This window comes from Osmerus eperlanus, chromosome 2, assembly GCF_963692335.1.
Source record: "Osmerus eperlanus chromosome 2, fOsmEpe2.1, whole genome shotgun sequence".
NCBI classification, from domain to species: Eukaryota; Metazoa; Chordata; class Actinopteri; order Osmeriformes; family Osmeridae; genus Osmerus; species Osmerus eperlanus.
Genome location: NC_085019.1, coordinates 6,389,103 through 6,409,779, shown reverse-complemented (window position 1 = coordinate 6,409,779; position 20,677 = coordinate 6,389,103). Strand labels below are relative to the sequence as shown.

Sequence of the window (20,677 nt, the reverse complement as noted above, 5' to 3'; positions counted from 1 at the left end):
GTTTTTCCTTGTCTTCCTTGAGGGTTTAGGTTGGTTGAGGGGCAGTTCTATGGGCATATGTGAAGCCCTCTGTGACATGCTTGCGTGTAAAAAGGGCTATACAAATAAATTTGATTTGATTTGATTTGATTTTGGCAATGATTCCCAGGTTGTTTTCCAAGTTTCAGAATGAAACCAAAAGCAATATGATGAATCAACACAAAACAAGACAATGGTGTTCTTACAGTAAAAAAGCTCAAGCTCTCAAGCTTTATTCTGAGTATGTTCAAACCAATCCAATGCAATTGATTATGTACAAAATTCCCTACAAAGTTCCCACAATTAGTACTTTAAGGCCAGTAACATGAGCCAAGTTCATCATCACACAAAGCTGCTCTCAGTTACTGTTCCACATACTCCTCCACTAAACATACACTCAGCACTTAAATCTGGAAATGGTGTATCAAAATGGCAGCTTGAGAAGGATTAGGAAACTATAACTACAGTATAAAAGAGTACAGGAATAGAACAGTATGCATTGGTGACAATGCATACTGCATAGATGGGAGACATTACAGTAGTATTAAGTATTCCGAACAAGGTGGTTCAAGCAGGTATACATAGTGGCTCAATGAGCAGGAAGGAAAGAGGAAATGTTGGGAAAGAGGAAAAGGTTCTCCCTGAGCAGGTAACATGTCTGTTGTTCACCTTCACATGACAAAGTGAGGAAATGAACTACAGAATAAGAAAAGCCGAACAGCTAGATTGTCATTCGGGTCCTGCAGGAGGTGAGGAGGGAGTGAGAGGGAGACTTTTAAAGAGTAAAATATGATTGGCTAGTTTGTTACTGAAACAGTATGACTTGGCAGAGAGAAATTCAAATGAGAAAACCTCAAATTATACTACATGAGAGCAGAATGTCAACCTTGATATCTTTGAATACAGTCAAAACAATTACCAAGAAGAGTACATTTGTTTCGAGTGTATAGACGTTTGACAGACTTCAATAAATAGATCCACTTGCCAAAAGCGAGGATTCTTAAGTTGATGACATGGGGAAAGAGCTTAGATGATGCCATACTGAGCTAATTCATGAAGTTCCAGATGACTGTAGGCTTCCCAGGGGCAGATGACCGTGATGTCTGTTGAAGGTAACAGAAGGAAGGAATTACACACCAAATATCAATGCAATTTTTACTCTATTAGTTGAGGATATTTGTGACGTCCCTGGAAGAAAAACATGTAAATTTACCAGTGCCAAGACCCTCCATCCCAGGAATATCATCTCCAAATCTGTGAATAACAAACAGAACAAATTTGAGCATCATGGGGGAAAAAAACAGTCAGTAATGGCATCCACAATGTGCTTCAGCAGTTGACAGTCCAACCACCACATCGAATTAGACACAACTCCTCCGGTGAACCACAGTCTGCACTGTAGGCCAATGAGGTTCTCACCCAATGACACCCCGCTTGGGGGGCTTGCTTTTAAACTGGCGGGTGTTCCTTTGCTTGAATTTAGGGGCTCCCTTGCGAGGAGAGCCAGGGGCAGTAGCTCTGGTTGCTGCCTTGTTTCCAGACTTCACATCAGGTTGGGCTACCTCCAGATTCATCCTTCTGTTTTACTGGCTGGTGGTCTGCTGAGAATGCTGAGACGTATTTGTCTGCGGGTTTGGTCACTCTGATGAAGCGAAGAACAGAAGATTTGTAATTCATATGTTAGATAAGCAAGCTTTTTATATCATACAGACAGACATGACTCATTGTCACAAATGCTCATCCCTCGTCTAATTTCCACCATTTAAACTGTCCCATCAAATTACATGCACCTGAGACAATAATCTCAGATGAATCGCCCCACTGAGATATATTTCTCCCTGTCACTATGGAAGCATCCATAATCCCATATTCACTTAAATGAACAGCTTTCCACACTGCTAGGGAGCCACAGAGCACCCTTGATAATCAGATTAATGCCAGGACATGCTGAAGTTGCAGAACGACAATTAACACCTCATCGCCTCTGGCCAATCACATCCAACAGTGAATCCATTTTTTGATTCCAAGTAAAACCTGAGTGAGACCATTTAATGGATTGATTGATTGAGATTTGACCAATCATGTGACCTAACATCCTCCCCGCGGATGGACTTTGTGTGTTCTCTTTAAACAATACAAAAGCATCGTAAAAGCATGTCATCTCATCATCTCATAACTTTTCTAAAATGTTCAATGGTAAACAACGACCCAAGTAATTGAATCCCATCCCTGTCCTCATCTTGGCCTCAGTGCTCAGTACTTACCAGCTGTGGTATCTCTCAGTTGAGACTGTCACAACCAGGTTTGCTTTTGAATGAATAGGGTGTCCAGGGGGCCTCTTATACTCCCGAAACCTCAAAGGGATTATGACAGGGCCTGAAAATGTGCTGCCATGGCGATACCAGTAAAATGCACGGGCCGTGTGACCACCTCAGTCGTGGGAGGAGATCTGAAGAGGGAGAGCAGAGCGAGAGGGGTAGGTGGGTATAAGCTCTTTTAGAAAGAGATGATCCTAGTCTTTTACGTCAGAGGCACAACATTATGCAAGGTCCCTTGTTTCTGGTTCGATTGCATCCTTCTCACACGAAAAAATCATCGAAAGACGACAAATGAAAATAGGGCAAGGACACAATTGTAAACTATGTATATTGCATTTGCATTTGTTTCACACACTTCAGAGATCCATCTATCTATAGGTGCCTCAGAGGCCAGGACAGCTTCTAAACTACAAGGTTTGCCTGGTGTTATTTCTGGAAAAACTGAGGGAAAACATCCCAGAATTACCATTGTACTTCTCCCATCAGGTGCAGAAATGATCTAATCCTTTCTCCACACAGGACCCCAATCCTGGGAGAACAAATTAATGCATATATTTCTGTTCTGGGGAACACCACCTTTCTGTGGGGATGTATGTGGGAAACACTAAACCCCATTCTCTTCTCATCAGCAGTCTCGCAGATTGAGTACATTACGCATATGTAGTAATCCCCTTCTACAGTACCTGCACCTTTTATCTCATGGATTACAGATCCCCTCTGTAATCTGAGACATACTATAATCAGGGGCACACACTGTAAGACACACAAACGCACAGGCAGAAAACAAACATGCTAATACGGGGAGTCAGGTGGCTGAGCGGTTAGGGAATCGGGCTAGTAATCTGAAGGTTGCCAGTTCGATTCTGGATAAGAGCGTCTGCTAAATGACTAAATGTAAATGTAATACAGGGTTATTTCTTTCAAATGTTTACTATGAGGATCACCATTTCTGCAACATCTACAGAGTTGCAGAAGTGTGCTAATAAAATGCAATGAAACAAGCATGAGTTCCAGGGTTTCCACTATGAAGCCATTCTGAAGATACAGGGACACCAGATCAGACCCGGGGCATACAGGTGCCATAACACGTGTGCCAGTACTCAGTCCACTGGCTGTATCATGATCCCCACGCCTCACTGACATGTGAGAAGAGGGAAACTGAGCCCTCCTCATCTCTCCACTGCCCTAACGCTACCACATCAGCATCAGCTCCTGCAAGGCCTTTGCAATGTTGCTGATAAAGCACAGAGTAGGCTACACTCAAGGTCTAACCTAAATCTGACTAAAAAACAAACCCCCCAAAAATAAAAATATATAAAAGACACAATCTTACAGTTTTAAGTAAATGTGTCCAGTTCACAGATCTAACAGAAAACATATTCGAGGGGGAATGTATTTCTTTTTTAAATGGTCTTGTAGAGGCAAACAGACCATTTCCGCCATCTTGCGGTGGCACATGGTAAAAGCAGGGAACAGTTCGCATTTTCAGTCGTCAAGTGCTGGTTGGCTGAACCTGAGAGGTTGAGGGTGAGGGGTCAGAGTTGATGGTCCATGTACACCCATGTGGTTTGCTGTTTTGAAAATATTATCCCCAGATATCAGAAAACAACATGGGAAAGCGTAAACAGACTGAATCCAGTGAGACGTTAAAACGAGGCGGCAAAATCGGACAACATGTTAGGTATAAAACGAGTTTGCTCTCGACAGCACACAAATTCGACAGACGATTTCAAGTTACTTAGCTAGCCAGCTAGCTAGCATGTTTATAATCAATCGAGTGTGCGGTTGTGTAGTTGTAGTTAATAACTACAGAGTACCATACTCGATGATTACGCGATGATTGAGGTATGATACACCTGGATGATTTCTGAATGATTTCTGAATGATTCTGTCATTTTGTGCGTTTCTGTGTGCAGTAAGAAGCCAAAGCGAGATGAGAGGCCAAAACAAGACGAACATCTCCAGCAAATCCCATTTCGTCTCCGTGAAATTATGAAAAGTAAAGAGAGAATGAAGAAGGGGAAAAGACCAAAGCCTAAGCCGACCGAAAAGATTAAAAAAGGTCAGAAACGTTAGATGTCAGCATTTAACATTATTATAACATTGTGTTCCATGTAGGCTATTTTGTGTGCCTGGTGTCTGATTTCTCTTCTTCTACCTGTAGTCATTACTCCCAAACCTAAGATGAAAGCAGAGACCCAGGTTGAGGAAATCCCAGTCCCCCATTTTCGTAGAAGAAAGAAGGAGTCAGAGAAATCCTACGTTCAACGCATGAACAGCGAGACTCAGCATGTCCTTTTCCTTACCAAGAACCAAGTTGAGAGACAACCTGAGCTGGTGGAGGACCAGGAGGAGCCGGAAGAAAACCAGAAGTCAGAGAAAAAGAAAGAGTAAGTGGTGTCATCATGCTATACACAGATTTTCAACAACCCCAAAAATAAGCAGCTTTTGATAATTTAAAATATGATCTGCAGGTATAATAAGTCTCGGCTTCAGAGGCTGCATAAAAAGAAGCTGGACAGACGAGAAGATAAGATGGAAAACGATAAGCTCATTGGTATGTACTGTGGAAAACATGGTGTTGTGTAGAGCAGTACAATTCCTGTCGACATTGTCTGATGTTTTTTTTCTCTCATTTGTCTGTAGATAAAGTTAAATTTGGTGAAGTTGCTATGGCCCCACCAACTTTGAGTGTTAAACCAAAGAAGGCGGCTTTAAAGGGACAGGTAAGTGGGGGATGTGTGAGAGAATGAGTGAGAAAGACCATATTGGATCTCATATAATGTTGCTGTCCATACCTCTTATACTTATGTAAAAGTTTATTTTTAATGGGATTGAATTAGGTTTGTCTATATTGTACCCCCAGGGCATCAACAAGGCTCTGCTGCTGAACTCCCTACTGGGCCAAGCCACAAGCTCTACGGTCAAGCCCTCCATGGCCAGGCAGAGGATCGTGGAGGAAGAGAGGCTGCGTGTGGTGGAGGCGTACCGTCACCTCAAGAAGCAGAAACTGAAGCAGCAGGAAAGCAGGGCTGCTGGCCTGGACAAGCTCATGAACCTCTGAAGCCTCACATCGCCAGCATTACCACACAGAACCAGGAACAAGGGCTAGCCTCGTCACATGACTGATACCCATCCAGTGTACAGAGAGCATCTTAGTGATATTTTGGTGGACTGGAACAGTGGAATGGGCTAGATGGCCTCCTGGTGGAAAGTCAGACTCATTGTATGTAGCTAAAGAGCTATTGAGACATGGACTGGCAACTCGATCGTAAATTTGAAAGCTTTTCCATTTGGAGGCTCTCTGGACTGAACACCGTGCAAAGACAGGGCTAAAGAAACAAAATAATTTTGGCATTTCTAGATTATGGCCACTAGATGGCAGTCAAATTCCCTAAACACAGCTATGTTTGTATTGTTTGTATGTCTATGGAAAGCCTTGTTCAAAAAAAATGAGATTATTTAAATAAATGCTTATTATTTTTACGTTGGTATACAAATTGTTAGGCTTTTCCTGCAAAACCTTCCTTGAACATTAGATCATAGGTGCTAATCCTCCTCTGAAGACCGGAAACCGTGGCCACAGAGACAGTGACAGCTGGACTTGATCACGTCATATCTCAATGACCAGACCTAAGCAAATCACCTGCGTTTTGTATATAACAAGCTTACAAGAGCCTGGCACAGCCTATTTACCTAAGTAATCCTGAAAAGGTTGATTCTATCCGCTCGCTCCAGCCATGAATGGACCCTTTGTCCAAGTATTGGCCTCAAGACCAAACAATGCACCACTTTTTTTGTTGTTGCTGTTTCCTAGCTTTTTTTTCGTGTTACGGACGCTCTAACACTGTTCTGTAATGTGAGTTTATTACTTTACCACTCTGGATGCCTTCCTCCTCTACTCTCAGTCAGAATCATTAGTCTGAACGTATGGGAACCCTGCACTCTAGTGATTGTGGTGATTCAGAATCAGTCCTGTTTTGACCAGCTAGATCATCAAACTGTCCTGCAGATTTGTGTGTGTGTCTGAAGAAGGTTGTCATAGTGACAGGCTCAGTGAGTGGGACAGGTGGCTGTGATGTTTAGTGGTGGCAGGACAGCATCTGAACCTAAGCACCACCAAATGTTTGGCCTTGAGGAAAGCATAAGTCCTGCCTTTTCCAAAGCTAACTGGTATTCCTGAATAACGTAGCTCATTATCAGGCTATGGTAATGATTGGCAACAAAAATAACTCAAGTTAATCCAGACTGTGGCTTTGATGTTGTCCAGAGTCAATGGCACAGATCGACATCCTGTCAACCAATCTGGCTAATGAGTCTCTAATTGGCTCAGGCACATGGAAGAACCTCATAGCTGTTGATCAGTTTTATTGTCCGAGAAAGGACTATTGTTTTACATTGATTTGAGAAAAGTCTTGATTTTAAGTTATTTAATAACAATAACTCAACTATACCTATTCCAATTTGTTGAAATATATATTCCACCAACACAGTTATTGCTTTTTCTCCATCGGTTGTCCTAAGGAAATTGTATCTTGCTGGCCAATACAAAGTCTAGTCTACCTCGCCAAACTCACATGTATTGGCGTAGCTCACAATTCTATCTATAAAAAAACATCTGTTGATTATAAACCATGCTTTCTGTTTCCACTCTGTCTCTCTTAACGTGCACATGGATGGTGGGAGAGAGTGGGACTGGGAGGGCATCCAGTACGCTGCTAGGCAGCAGAAACTCCACAGTTATTGAGTGTGCCTGAGTGTCCACTGGTAAATTACCCCTGAACAAATGTACGTTTCACTGAGGAGGTGAAACGAGGACAGCCTTTCTGCTAAGCGCAAGCTCTTATTTCAAGTGAAACATCAACACGTGCTCATTGCAAGTTACTCCCAACTAGATTGCCATTTGGAACCAGATCGATAGTCAGTCATGCAAAAGAGTATTTTCAGATGTGAGAGTGAGAGTGCTTTCTCTGTGCCCACTCAGCCTCTTTATGTAACAGATATATGGACATACAGTGCTTCTGGCTAGTCTCTGCGCATGCCACTGGTGCTGTGCTAACTGCTCGTGCACACTGTGTCACTTGTTTCATAAGAAAAAGTGGATTATCTCGTTTTAAATGTGTGAATGGCTAAATCACTGCTCTGCTCACAAATAAAAAATCATGCTCATTTTGCAGCTGTCAATGTTGGATATACTGCAAGTATGAGAGAAATGGAACACAAAATATCAATACAAAGTATATGGAGAAGCAAGCGCATTGTGACGTTTACATTTACTGCAGTCAGGAAGTTACAGATTACAACAGCAGACTATTGTGCATACTTGCAGGAGGCCACAGGCTTTGGAAGCTTATCACTGCGTATGTAAATACTTACCCCAGTAAAGGTAAAAGTACTTTCAACTTCAGACACCTTCCTCATGCACTGTTCCCTTCCTGACTTTGTATGCTGGCTACTTCAGTTTATAGTTCATTTATTTAACAACTAAATACACATTTACCTGATTTATTTGTTGACTGTTGTTAAATGGTTCTCTTTACACAAAATGTGAACGCATTCATGCAAATCATTTTCTTCAATGTTTGTTAAGGTTACATGAAAATATATTTTACATTCAGATAGTCGTTTGCTCAATCATTGCATTGTTTTTAAAATGTAAACAAAGCACCTACAAGGTAATACACAACAACCAAAATAACAATTTAACCTGTGGATTTGATGATACAAACACACAGAAGACTATCTGCACAAGTAGTGGTATTTGAAAACACACAAATACATTATAATAACTTTTGATATTACAGTAATGACAATGTAGACAGGTTCCATTTCAGACGTCAGAGTTCTCAATGTGTCATTTTGAGGGTTGGGGGACATGGTATGCATAAATACCCTTTCCGGTCAAATACAGCATCAGTACAAAGAGGGGGAAAATTGACGCCTTAACCCTTGTGCTGCCTTCGGGTCACATGACCCAAAGGTTCATAACGAACCATCGTTGTGTTTACCCAATTTTACCCAATACAAAAACAAATAAAAATAATTTTCTTTTAACCTTCGCAATGTGGGGGGTCTGAGACAGCCCAACGGTTAAAAGAAAATGCTTTACTTTGTTTTTGTATGCGGTAAAGATGTCGCAATACGACGGTGGGTCACAACGACTGATGGGTCAGAATGACCCGAAGATAACACAAGGGTTAAGGTAGCCTGGACAGGAGGCCAACGAGACATTGAAGGCTGGAACGTGTACTAGCTCTGTCTCCTATGCTGAACCCTTTATGATTCTCTATGACTCCCATTTGAGTAGCAAACTGATTGATTGTCTCTTTGGGTTGGTTACTCTGGGGTCATCTCTTTCCATCAGTGCATGGTTTTACTTGCGAGTAGTGGACTGTAAACCCACCACACTTACTGTGAATGTAAAGCTATCTTGTTGGTCATTGGCCTCTCAAGAGAGTAGCCCCCTCAAGCAGGGGTCTTCTTCACCAGACACACACACAAGCACCAGGGCAGGGCGGAGTAGAAAAGAGGTGGACAGGTGTTGAAGAGGAACAGGGTCAACGTACTGCAGGTTTACCACAGAGGCCTCTTGTTCAAACCGTTTCCCTGAGGGAGAGAAGTAAAACATGAGCTCTTCTATGCACTGCAAGAAAACAAACACCTGAAGGTTATTCATATCTGACCTCTGAAGAAATGCATATGATGTGTGTGTGTGTGTTTCTATGGAGTTGCATAAGAAGACAAATTCCAATTACCGGTACCTTATATTTACATTTACATTTTGTCATTTAGCAGATGCTCTTATCCAGAGCGACTTACAGTAAGTACAGGGAGATTCTCTCGAGGCAAGTAGGGTGAAGTGCCTTGCCCAAGGACACAACGTCATTTTGCACGGCCGGGAGTCGAACTGGCAACCTTCTGATTACTAGCCCGCTTCCCTCACCGCTCAGCCACCTGACTCCCACTCTTATATACAACTACTTATAAAGTAATCTAACTCTACAATATTGCTGTGAGCAGTGACTTTTTAGCAAGGCCATGAAAGGCATTCATGCATCTTCAGTCAGTAGTGGTGTATATGGCGGAGGTCAGAGGTCACGTCTACTTACACTGGCTGCGTGTGACAGTGCTGGGTGTGGAGGGCAGGACAAGGTGCTGCTGCTGCCCTGGTTTAGAGGAGGGGCTGTGGCCCTCGGCAGGATGGTCTCCTGGGACTGCTCCCTCTAATGAGGGGGTACCAAGACAACGACAAACACACACACACACCAGTCAGAGAGACTTATGAGTTCAGGGTCAAGACGTTCAAGCACTTGAGCGTGAATTGTCCCATCGTTTGCATTGCACTCACATTTGCTAGACTCTTGGTGATGAGGGCCAATTCAGTGGGTTGGTACACACAGCCGCGTAGTCGGCCGTTATAACCACTGTACGGAGACACCACAGTGTGGGCTGGGTGGCAGGGGATGGAAACAGAGGGCCATCAATCACTTACAATAGATAGATTGTTATCTTTATGCGAGACTTGATGTGCCTACACTGCTGTAGCAGCCATGATCTGAGGCAGTCTGGTAGTTATTGCTGGAGGTTTTCAAATGTCACTGTACACGGTTAGGGTTGAACATCTGCCACTGTTTGGAGACGATGAGCACACTCCTGTCTCTATGGCAACGGTTCATAAAAACGAACCGAGGACGGATGTTCAAGCACCGTTCATTATGAGCTACAGTGATTGTCAAAGATGCAGCAGTGTACTTCTAACTTCAGCCTTACACAATTTGTGCCGTGCTAATGAATGTACTGTACACACACTCATGACGAATGACATAAGGTGTTCGGGGGATTATTTCTTTAGTCTGCTGGCAAAGGTCACCCCTTCACACCCTCATCTCATCCTGTCACAGGTCCCTCGAGCCAGCAGGTACATCTAGGCTGGCACTGGAGGGAAGCCATGGACAGGGAGAGCGACAGTGAGAATAGCCCTCCTGTTCCAACTGATCTGTCATCCGTAAAACAAATACATTTGCAGGTCAATACTGGCAAAGTGAAGGGGAAGGTGAGCAGGAAAAAGAGAACAATACGATATGTGTTACATCCGAGAGCTTATCATGAGTATTTTAATGAGCCGGTTTTAAGATAGCATCGAACATGCCAGATTGATGTGGGACGAGGGACACCGTATGCCATGTTTGCGTGACTTGCTGATAAGGTCATGACTAGCCCTGTTGGCAGGAAAAGGCACTGAAGTAGGAAACTCGATTTCTGACCAGTGTGGGATGTTTACTGAGGCCTAACTGTGCTATATACCTGTATGGGGTTCGTCCATTGAGAAAGCCTTGTTCTCAATGTACATGTTTTGCTGGCCAGGGCTCTGGTCCTTCAGGATGTTGTCGTAGACAAGGCTCCTGGCTGGGTAGACGTGGTCCCCATCACTGGCCTGCTCCTGGTCCTCGTCTTCCTGGCTGAGGAAACAGATCTCTGGTATGGTGTAGAGGACCAGGAACACCCAGGCGTTGACCACCAGGGCGATGGCGAGAGTGGGGTCGTCCCAGCTGGGGCCCCCAGTCAGCTGGTTCCCATGGATGTACATGACGATCCAGGCAACCCAGATGGCTGTGGAGAGGACCCCCGTGGCGAGGATGAAGGCCCCATCTCTGCACCTGCTCTTGTGCTTGTGCGTCAGCGTGGGCACTGCCATCAGGATCACGGCCAGCAGCAGCGCCATCACGTAGACCAGAGCCATGACAAAGTCCTGGTTGGTGATCTTGCAGGACGCGTCTGTCATGACAGAGGCCATAACAGGGTATCGGGCCACAGTGATAATCATCCACTCAGTGTTGATGATGACCTCAACCAACCAGAGCGCTAGGGCCCCCAGGCAGAGTGTCCAGGCCCGGGGTCCCCGGCCCCTCCTCTCCAGCAGGGCCAGCCACAAGCCGTGCATCACCAGGCACGACAGGCAGCCTGCGAACAGCACACCAAACAGGAAACGCCGCGCTGTGCAGCTGATAAAGTCCCGGCCCACGATGAAGGCAAAGGTGAGTCCAAACAGCCCCAGGGTGAAGACCAGGACGCTGGCTTGCAGGGCCACCATGGCTTTCCTCTTCTTGTCTGTCACGAAAGGCATGCTGGCTATGAGGGTGACCAATAGCACAAAGGCAGTCACCACTCCTGCAGCAGCGAAAGCCTCGACCACAATACCCCACACTGCCGACAGGTCACACAGGTTGTAGTAGAAGGAGTTGACGGAAGGGCCGCACCCCTTTGGAGCGCTGGTGGCCTCCATGGCGTCACTGGTGGACCACAGGGACAGTGCTTGCTGCAGCAGAAGTAACGTTGCCAACTCCACACCCATGCTCCTTAGCCTGGACTCACAAGACAGAGTTGGGTATTACTACGGTTTGAGGGAAGAAGACCACACTACAACTCCCCTCTGCCAACTCGTCTGATAATCAGAAACCATTCAAACATCTGATTCCCATCTGCTAACTACAACAACAACTATTTTACTCTTATGTCTCACTACCTCCACTTTTCTCCAACTAGTTGTTTTTTTGTTTTGTTTTTTAACTATTCAGGCAACTCTGGAACCCCTGAACCTCTGAACCCTCTGGAACTTATCTGCCACACCTGTCCTCCTGCCGGGATGCTTAATTGACTAATTAATTAATTAATTGATTAATGCATTAATTCTTCAGTCTTTCGTATTAGGCTATTCCTTTAAACTAATAACTGGACTCCGTTGGGGGAACTGTTTTTAAACTAACAATTGAAAATCCAATGAATAGATAACAATTAACATATCAGCAATCGGTTTGGAGAAATTCAACAGGTGTGTTGGGATGTCTTAAGAGAAAGTCGAATATTTGTAATAAGGTCCTCTGATCAAGCATTTGGGCTGAATAGAGACGTTCTTTTACTATAAATAATGAGATTTACTGATACTACAAAGACAAAGTATGCTTTGCACTTGTGCTCACAGGTGGCTCTAAACACCTGTAACCTATTCCTCTGCTATGAATCATTGTCCTATTCACAGGCAATTTTTACCTATCATTAGATATACTACGGTTCATTGTAATTCAAGATTAACAGATGAGAATGAACGTGTTTATAAAAAAAAAAACTCAAGTATAGTACAATGTCATGAATCATCCAATCATTCCCCTCCATCGGTGCCTCTTACCTGCACACAGGGAAGGACGTGAGTTTGGCGCTGACCAAAGAAGAATCCGGATTAATTTCTTTGTACAAGTGTCCAACGTTTGGCTACAGCCAAATGTATGCTCAATGTGTGTTCGCAGTTTTTTTTACAGGATGACTCCTTGATCGCAGCCAGTTTTCTTTCCGCCCACCTGCTCTCTCGTTTTACCATTATCTACCGCCTACAGACAGTCGTCAGTGGCCACGTCGTTTCAGCATGACAGTTACCATCCGCCACACAACTAGCACCTCCATCTGCTTTTCTTTTTTCCTCCGCTATGGTCACCTAACCCACACCACGAGTTTTAACTCTTGAGCCAAACCAAGAAGCCTAGTCAAGAAAGCTTTGCATATTCCATCAGATTATTGCAGGCATGGCATTTTAACAATTTAGGTAGGCTACACTCAGCTAGGCCAGTAGAGCATATGCACTATTATTGTTCCATCTATTCGGAGGTTTTCATCGATACACGACTTTATTTTCCCCTATTCGTTTTATCATTTTAATTATAAAAGTGAACCCTTCATGACAAAATCGTCGATTTAAACTTCAGTATGGAGAGCCACCTGGTGGGTGATTTCAGTAGGAAGGGGTGGTTTTTGTTTAGCTTTAACATTTTAAATGACACTTCCATCTGATGGTCACAAATGTGCTCTTTTATTATAAAATCACAAAACAAAAGGAAGTAAGACAAAACTACGTTTTTGTGATGCCTGCCTTCCAGCCATAATGATCATTAAATGTCTTTAGCCTAACTGAGTTGAGTATGGCACACATTGGATATCAAATTACATTACACGATCAGATGATTGTGCTATTGATCTACTATAAAGGCTGCTTCAATTAGTAACCATTTGAAACTAGCATTATTGAATACTGTCATTGATTTCAGACTTTGCTATTTAAATTGTGTGTGAGGCCTCTGACTTTTACTTTTGATACAAATAATAAAATGCACCGGTAGAGGATATTTGATCATCAAAGACTAACCATCTATGTCCAGCAGCGTAGGAATCCTTACAAATTTTGAGAACGGCAAATCTGTCCCCCCTACTTTTTATAAAGACAAATAAAAAAGTTGTCCCACCCACATTTGAACACAAACGTTTGTCTGAATCTTTATGTGTTTGTGTGTGTATTTACATGCTAAAACAGTTGGTGGTTTATGATGTGTGATGTCTATCTTTTTATACCCTAAAGTAGTCTGTTTTCAGGGTGCGTGATGTTTAGTAGACCTAGTTGGGAGCCCATTAAGCTGGTCGATGCCATGCGGTTTCAGCAGTATCCTGAGGTCAGTTAGGACACCTTTGTGGGGATGGCTTTTGATTACACCCTGTCCCAAACCCCATTGTTAAGCATCGTGTGATGGGTTAGATTAGGCCTTCTGTGGGGGATCGATCCTTCCATGGACTTGCACCCCAGGGGGGCTTTTACAGATCTGGCACCCTGTCAACCTGAACCCTATGATCACGCTCCTGATGGCATTAACGCCAATGGTCCTTGTGGAGAGGCCAGAAAGGCCTTACACCATGGTGTCATGGTCAGTTTGGCTCACAATCAAGGACAATATAATTCTGAAATAACATTCTGCAAGTATAACACATTATACCTCAGCGCCTTAGGAGGCAGCTCAAAGACTTTGTCACATCATAGGAAGCTGACCGTAACATGCACTGCATTACATGTACAGGTGCATTGCACTACATGTACAGGTGCATTGCACTACATGTACAGGTGCATTGCACTACATGTACAGGTGCACCACGGGACCCACGTGTTCCATCATGCATGTGTGTCGGGAGAAGTCAGGTGCCAGACCTCTCCCTGGATCGTGTTTGCTGATGTTCCCAGGGAGCTGTCCTGGCTGCTGTAGCAGGCCTCATTAAAGCAGCTCGGGGCAGCTTTCCTCTGAGAACATGTCAGGCTATTCATAGCTCTGCCACAGCCCAGGTGGGAAACTCTCAGGTCATCTGTGCTTCTGCATTCTTTTGGGGGGAAGATGACAGCCTCCAGGGCTCCTCACTCGAAAAGTGAGTTCTCTCTAAAATGATGTTTGTCTAGATGTATTCAAGCCAGTAATATTGTGACTCTGTATGGTGGCGCACATACCTGACTACAGCCTATATGCACAACAGTTTACTTATCCCGTTTATCTTGTAAATACAGATGTATTGAGTTGTTTAGGCTGGACTAAGGGCAAATGAGCTTGAGATACTTCTGTCGCTCTGTTTTGATCTCAGTCAGGGGTCAGACATTGTAAGAAATCTTGAGAATGATTTGGGTGTTGACTGGCTAGATGCTTACAGGTGGATCAATAACAGTTCTGCATGCCAAGGGAAGGTACATGGTCCCTAGGTCATGAGTACAGTCCTCCTGTGCCCATGTGACATTTACATTTACATTTAGTAGACGCTCTTATCCAGAGCGACTTACAGTAAGTACAGGGACATTCCCCCGAGGCAAGTAGGGTGAAGTGCCTTGCCCAAGGACACAACGTCAGTTGGCATGACCGGGAATCGAACTGGCAACCTTCGGATTACTAGCCCGACTCCCTCACCGCTCAGCCAACTGACTCCATGTGAGGGGTGGCTTATCGATGCAGAGCCACATTTCATCTGCTGTTGCGTGCCACTTGTGTGATTTTCCTGTGACACCATGTGGCTTTTTAATTCTTACTCATGAGGGACAGTGTGTGCGGTATCGACTCTAAAATTCCCGCGCTGGCAATTAGCATGTTCCCTGCCCGCAGATGCCTGTGAAATCATGACCCAGCTGGTCATATGTGACGCTGGATCATGCATATTTGTGTATAATTCAGCAGCATTGTAAACTCCCACAGCTCCGTGTTACATTGAGTGATGTTTGTGGATCTGTGATTTGGCCCAGTCAGCACATTTCAATTTCAAATTAAGTTAAATACTGAGTCAGTATGGTAGATAATAGCACGTCCCGTAGTGGTCGGGATAATTAGATTGGTGGCTCTCTAATGGTGCACTAATACATTCTTAATAATCTTGTGATTTGACACAGATTGGACTTTCTGTCCTGTCAGATTTTCTAATCTAAACTGTGTCCGGTCTATCAATGGTGCTACTCAAAAATAAAAAACATTGATTCTTATAGGTTTTGGATATTTTCCTTAACCACCCTTCTCTCGCCCATCCTCAAAACATTCCACAGAGACCCCCATCTGGCCCGGTGCCACTGATCGATGCCACACAAACATCGAAAAGGGAGAAATTTCAAAAAAATCAAAGCCGTCGTCATGGCAACGGCCCTGCCAGATTCCACCAATCGATGGAGTCCGCGAGGCTGCTAGATTCGCTGGGGGAAAGGCCGGCGTCCTACATAAAGAGTGCGGGACAGGGAGCCGGGGCACCACACGGGGCGACCCACCCTACGCACAGACCTCACGGACACGGCACCCAAGGAGAAGAACTGAGAGAGGCAGAGCACACCACAGACCAAGGAAGGAGGGTGAAGGAATAGATAGGACCAGATATGGCACGCACTCTTAAAGAAGGAATCCCTTCCCGGGTCTATCTGACCACCCTGTTTGTGGGGTTGTGCTTCCGCGTTATCACAGTTGGAGGAGGTAAGGTTGGCTTATGGCATCTAATAGGTCTGGTCTGCTAGTCCTGTTTTGTATCACTAATCTCTTTCAATGTGCTCTTCTTTTATCTTGTATTATGTATTGAAGAAAAGACTTGTTTCGGGGTCATGGTCTGCTTTTCCCCCAGGCTGTAGGGCACGGCATGTGATGGTTGCTCTCATCCAGCCAGCCCTAAGGCAGTGTCTGGGCATGAGTTTAGCACTGCTGTCCTTTCTGGTTTGGCTCTCCCTGCCTGTTCTCAGATATCAGATATATGGGTGCTGCTAGCATGGAGAGGGGATAGGCTACAGTCTGAGATTCCAGTAAACCAGACCCAACGATGCTACCTAGCCTGAACAGAAGTTTTCTTCCTCTGAGCTCTAAATAGATGAGGGGTGAGGTGGGCGGTGGTAGGACGGGGGGGGGGAATGTTTTATTGAGTGGATTCAGTCCCTCTGAGATTAAATGAACTCACTGAGTTTAAGTAGATGAGACAGTTCCTGTTGCTTTATTTATAACCAAACAAGGGCTCTGTCTGTCTCAATGCAGGGACCTGAAAGTCTGACATGAGGAATAACATTAGTACAGTACTAATAGAAATCCCGTTTTTTGGATTCTCAAATGAAACCCTGTACTTAGGATTATGCTCTGCATTTACAAAACAGGTACATGAATCAAATTCCTATTGGATGACATAGAATTGAGAATGACGTAAAATGTGCAACATGGAACAAAGTGGGGGTGTCAGTGGGGCACCAGCTCAGCTGGTCCCGGTTGGAGGAGGTCTAATGATGTGAGCAAGGGCTACTTTGAAGTGAAGATGTGTGATCCCAGTGGTGCGAGGAGGACCAGGAGGCTGCCCAGGGAGGGAGCCAGGAGGGGTCCTCCACCTGGGTCTCATTAAGCTCCGCAGTAACAAGCTCTGGCAGTTGCTGTGGAAGGCGAGGGATGAAGATTCAGCAGCAGCAGTGTGTCAGGCTGAGTCTTTCATGCCGTCTTACAGTGGGTGCCACTTGTGCGGAAGCTCAAGAGGACCCTGTAGAAAGAGCCATCTGTATGACTGCTGCAAACTCACTGGCTTGTGAGTCAACCACCTGGCTTGTTGTCCCCAAAAGCTTTTGACTGAAACGAGTCATATCAATAACTGAATCAATGGTGTCATCTGCACTTAATCAGGGAATTACATCTGTTTTCTTCTTCTTCAGTTTCAGAGAGGAGTGTTTTTAGTTTAGAGTGTAATTATGCCCCTGACTTACCATTTCATTCTCTAGTGCTTACTGTGTTCTGTGCACTAGACTGACCGTAACCGCGCAACTGGTAAGATTAGCAGTTGGGTTACTGCCTGCTGAATTACACAGTGTGTTAATGAGTGTTAATGGAAAGGGGTCAAAAAAGCAGCCTCTCATAGAGTCCAGAAGAGAGTGAAGAGGCTCATATGGATATTTAGAATGGGCCAAGTAATTTGTTTATTTGGGACAGTCACACAAATAACATAAGGGGAGTCAGGTGGCTGAGCGGTTAGGGAATTGGGCTAGTAATCCGAAGGTTGCTGGTTCGATTCCCAGCTGTGCAAAATGACGTTGTGTCCTTGGGCAAGGCACTTCACCCTACTTGCCTCAGGGAGAATGTCCCTGTACTTACTGTAAGTCGCTCTGGATAAGAGCGTCTGCTAAATGACTAAATGTAAATGTAAACATAAACATGCTATAACTATGGTTCCATTGAAATACATGAAAATATCCACAGAACAGGATAGTTGAATTCCATATCCTGTCAAACTCCAAGTCCTGGAGTACAGAACAATTAACACAAAATGAAGAAAGGCTCTGTCTGCTGCCCCTAATCACCCTATTCCCCCTCCCCCTCCACACACACACACCCCACAGCTGCTCTGAAGCAGGAGGTGGCGCTGGAGAATGGTGCCATGGTGTTAAACCACTCAATGACCCTGGTGCAACGTTTGGAGGCCCTGCTGGCTCAGGGAAATGCTAGCGACGTGGCCCTGAGGGTGCAGACCATCAACACGGATGAGGTGAAGGTGATTCAGGCCCACACCCTGGTGCTGTCCCTGCAGAGCGAGATCTTTGAGGAGCTGCTCTTGAGCCGCAACAGCAGCACCCTGGTGCTGAGGGAGGCCCCCGACTGTGCTGCCGTCTTCGACAAGTTCATCAGGTAAACGAGCCACACTGTTAACGGTATGGGATGGGGAATGATAGACGAGGGAAAATCTCTTTGAGAACATAACAGTGTAAGTTACATCCAGTGGCATTGTTTTGTAAAAAGCTTGATGACGTTCATTTTTGAGTTGTTGAGGGATAATTCATGTATTCATTACAAAAAACATACTGCTCTCACTGACACAACAACAACAACTTGTTCGCCGCAGCTTTCCTGCCCTTTGACATGAACAAGGGCCCCATCTAGTGGAATGTTTTTTAAACGACAACCGATGAATGTTTTAGAAATACACACACAGGTCTCTGTGTTGAAGAGGATTGGAATTAGATGACTAATCGATCGCTTGTTTTGTTCTCAGATACCTCTACTGTGGTGACATCTCTGTAAGGCTGGACCAGGCCATTCCCCTGCATAAGCTTGCTAGCAAGTACCGCGTTTTGGGCCTGCAACAGGGTCTGACACAGTACATGAACCAGCATCTGTCCAGTGAGTCCCCCACAGGCCACGTGGTTGGCTGGTACCAGTATGCCATGCAAATTGGGGACATGGCCCTGAGGGACAGCTGTCTGCAGTACCTCTCCTGGAACCTGTCCTCCGTGCTGCAGAGTGGGGAGTGGGGCTCCATCAGCGATGACCTACTCTTGTCCCTGCTGCAACGCTCCGACCTCATTCTGCAGAGTGAGCTGGAGCTCTATGAGGCCCTGGAGGCCTGGATTGGTCAGAACCAGCCGGCCGGCCTGACGGTGGAGAGCGCCCTGAGGGCGGTGCGTTACGGGATGATCCCTCCGCAGCACCTCTTCCGCCTGCAGAAGCAGTCTCCGCTCATGCTGAAATATTACGAGTCCATACGGGACTTACTCTACCTGGCCTTCCAATTCCACTCCGCCTCCCCTATCCAGTTGGCCAAGTACTTTGACGTCAACTGCAGTATCTTCACGCCCCGTAACTACCTGTCCTCGTCCTGGGGCTCGCCCTGGGTCATCAACAACCCCACGCGAGATGACCGCAGCTTCAGCTTCCAAACTCAGCTGGGCCCCAGCGGCAGTGATGCTAGTAAGAGAGTGACCTGGAATGCCTTGTTTTCCCCTCGCTGGTTTCCTCTCAGCGTTAGATCCTCCTACTCCGAGATTGGCTCAATGCAACCCACACGCACAGACGGAGGTCGCCCACGCATCATCGTCACCCCCGCCACATCCAGCCCGGACTTTGCTGGCGTGAGCTTCCAGAAGACAGTGATCGTCATGGCAAAGCAGCAAAGCAAAGTGGTTGTTCGTCACGTCTATAACTTTCACCAGAGCACTGAAGAAGCTGGGGATTTCCTTGCGGATGCCGACTTGCAGCGCCGGGCCTCAGAGTATCTCATTGATAGCTCCCTCTACCTGCACATTGTGGTGAAGCCTCTCTACCATAGCCTCATCGTTGCCAGAAAATGAGGACAGGGAGTCATTCCTCATGCCTCAGTCACCATTTTTCTTGCTGAGAGCCCACTGCCAAACCCCAGCCCAGAGAAAATCTCACACACATGGATCACTGTTCCAAAAAGGCTAACTCATATCACAACTTCTGTTTATTAGTTTGTGTGATAAGGCAGTTCAACATAATATTTTTCAATATTTCATTTTGTCTTCCAAAACCTACCGCTAATAGAAAAGGTGTAACTGAACAGTTTCAAATTCAGTGTGTTTTTTGGCATGCTAGTACAGTTCTGTACTGTATTTGTTTGTTAGGCTGCTGAATGCTAATGAATTGTACCTTGATTGTCAGGTGTTGCTAAGACTATTGTTTTGTTAGGATATAGAACTTTACCTGTAAAGATGCTTAGCTAAATGAATTACTTATTTTCTTTGAATTTTTATCTAAGTTTAATTTCCTTATTTGTACTTTACTACCACAATCCTGAAAAGAAAGTGAGGTCATACTCATTCACTAACCACCAATAGATAGATAGATAAGGTAGTATATCGATATGTAGGTAGTATCTATGTAACACATTTGTTAACCCCCCAAATGCAGCCATAATCAGTTAGACAACTATTCTAATGTAGTGTTTTCTTGGCAACCAGTTTGGTAAAACGTGTTGACAGCTAATCTCTAAGTGATCATCTTGTTTGTAGTGCTCACATTATGTTTCTTGTTCTTTCTCCTCTGAATAAATATAAATAATTTACTTAAGTCTGTTCTTGGTCAATTTACCTTAATTTAAGAGTTACAGGTACACATCTATTTTCAGCGTGATTAGTTCTAGTTGGTTCAACATTTATTAACATTGGTATTAAATTATTTTTTTGTCATTATTTACTATGAACTACCATGAAACTCCATTAATCATAATAAATCAACAATAATAATAAGGATAATAATGCTACTACT

General features: G+C 44.7%; 4 protein-coding genes across 5 annotated transcripts; 2 read left to right on the top strand and 2 right to left on the bottom strand.

Moving 5' to 3' along the window:
• Positions 1–217: 217 nt before the first annotated feature.
• LOC134009688 (retinal cone rhodopsin-sensitive cGMP 3',5'-cyclic phosphodiesterase subunit gamma-like) lies at positions 218–2,465 on the bottom strand. The gene is made up of 4 exons (XM_062449279.1): positions 2,283–2,465; positions 1,438–1,660; positions 1,232–1,272; positions 218–1,121 (listed from the first exon to the last, which is right to left on the bottom strand). The coding sequence occupies exons 2-4, from the start codon at positions 1,590–1,592 to the stop codon at positions 1,045–1,047; spliced, it is 273 nt and encodes a 90-aa protein (XP_062305263.1). The 5' UTR covers positions 1,593–1,660; positions 2,283–2,465; the 3' UTR covers positions 218–1,044.
• A 1,383-nt stretch (positions 2,466–3,848) lies between these two features.
• On the top strand, positions 3,849–5,830 carry ccdc137 (coiled-coil domain containing 137). Its single transcript, XM_062449253.1, has 6 exons — positions 3,849–4,017; positions 4,253–4,398; positions 4,501–4,726; positions 4,811–4,893; positions 4,983–5,062; positions 5,203–5,830. The coding sequence occupies exons 1-6, from the start codon at positions 3,947–3,949 to the stop codon at positions 5,398–5,400; spliced, it is 804 nt and encodes a 267-aa protein (XP_062305237.1). The 5' UTR covers positions 3,849–3,946; the 3' UTR covers positions 5,401–5,830.
• A 2,714-nt stretch (positions 5,831–8,544) lies between these two features.
• Positions 8,545–13,005, bottom strand: LOC134009664 (G-protein coupled receptor family C group 5 member C-like). The gene is made up of 5 exons (XM_062449242.1): positions 12,520–13,005; positions 10,641–11,698; positions 9,685–9,785; positions 9,446–9,559; positions 8,545–8,942 (listed from the first exon to the last, which is right to left on the bottom strand). The coding sequence occupies exons 2-5, from the start codon at positions 11,686–11,688 to the stop codon at positions 8,910–8,912; spliced, it is 1,296 nt and encodes a 431-aa protein (XP_062305226.1). The 5' UTR covers positions 11,689–11,698; positions 12,520–13,005; the 3' UTR covers positions 8,545–8,909.
• Positions 13,006–15,849: 2,844 nt separating this feature from the next.
• On the top strand, positions 15,850–20,479 carry LOC134009541 (BTB/POZ domain-containing protein 17-like). Of its 2 annotated transcripts, none has more exons than XM_062449062.1 (3): positions 15,850–16,132; positions 18,016–18,301; positions 18,666–20,479. In XM_062449062.1, the coding sequence occupies exons 1-3, from the start codon at positions 16,039–16,041 to the stop codon at positions 19,738–19,740; spliced, it is 1,455 nt and encodes a 484-aa protein (XP_062305046.1). In that variant the 5' UTR covers positions 15,850–16,038; the 3' UTR covers positions 19,741–20,479. The 2 variants fall into 2 exon arrangements, with proteins under 2 accessions (XP_062305046.1, XP_062305037.1); XM_062449053.1 differs by lacking the exon at positions 15,850–16,132 and adding an exon at positions 16,541–17,210.
• The last annotated feature ends 198 nt before the right edge of the window (positions 20,480–20,677 follow it).

Excerpts from the sequence above, each read along its gene's own strand:
- LOC134009541 (XM_062449053.1), top strand. The coding sequence starts at position 17,078 with ATGAAGATTCAGCAGCAGCAGTGTGTCAGGCTGAGTCTTTCATGCCGT. Across the intron at positions 17,211-18,015 it reads TGCTGCAAACTCACTGGCTT|CTGCTCTGAAGCAGGAGGTG; the intron begins GTGAGTCAACCA and ends CACACCCCACAG. Across the intron at positions 18,302-18,665 it reads GTCTTCGACAAGTTCATCAG|ATACCTCTACTGTGGTGACA; the intron begins GTAAACGAGCCA and ends TTTTGTTCTCAG.
- LOC134009664 (XM_062449242.1), bottom strand. The coding sequence starts at position 11,688 with ATGGGTGTGGAGTTGGCAACGTTACTTCTGCTGCAGCAAGCACTGTCC. Across the intron at positions 9,786-10,640 it reads AATGGACGAACCCCATACAG|CCCACACTGTGGTGTCTCCG; the intron begins GTATATAGCACA and ends CCTGCCACCCAG. Across the intron at positions 9,560-9,684 it reads TCACCAAGAGTCTAGCAAAT|AGGGAGCAGTCCCAGGAGAC; the intron begins GTGAGTGCAATG and ends CCCCCTCATTAG.
- ccdc137 (XM_062449253.1), top strand. The coding sequence starts at position 3,947 with ATGGGAAAGCGTAAACAGACTGAATCCAGTGAGACGTTAAAACGAGGC. Across the intron at positions 4,399-4,500 it reads GACCGAAAAGATTAAAAAAG|TCATTACTCCCAAACCTAAG; the intron begins GTCAGAAACGTT and ends TTCTACCTGTAG. Across the intron at positions 4,727-4,810 it reads AAGTCAGAGAAAAAGAAAGA|GTATAATAAGTCTCGGCTTC; the intron begins GTAAGTGGTGTC and ends TATGATCTGCAG.
- LOC134009688 (XM_062449279.1), bottom strand. The coding sequence starts at position 1,592 with ATGAATCTGGAGGTAGCCCAACCTGATGTGAAGTCTGGAAACAAGGCA. Across the intron at positions 1,273-1,437 it reads CCCAAGCGGGGTGTCATTGG|ATTTGGAGATGATATTCCTG; the intron begins GTGAGAACCTCA and ends TGTTATTCACAG. Across the intron at positions 1,122-1,231 it reads GATGGAGGGTCTTGGCACTG|ACATCACGGTCATCTGCCCC; the intron begins GTAAATTTACAT and ends TACCTTCAACAG.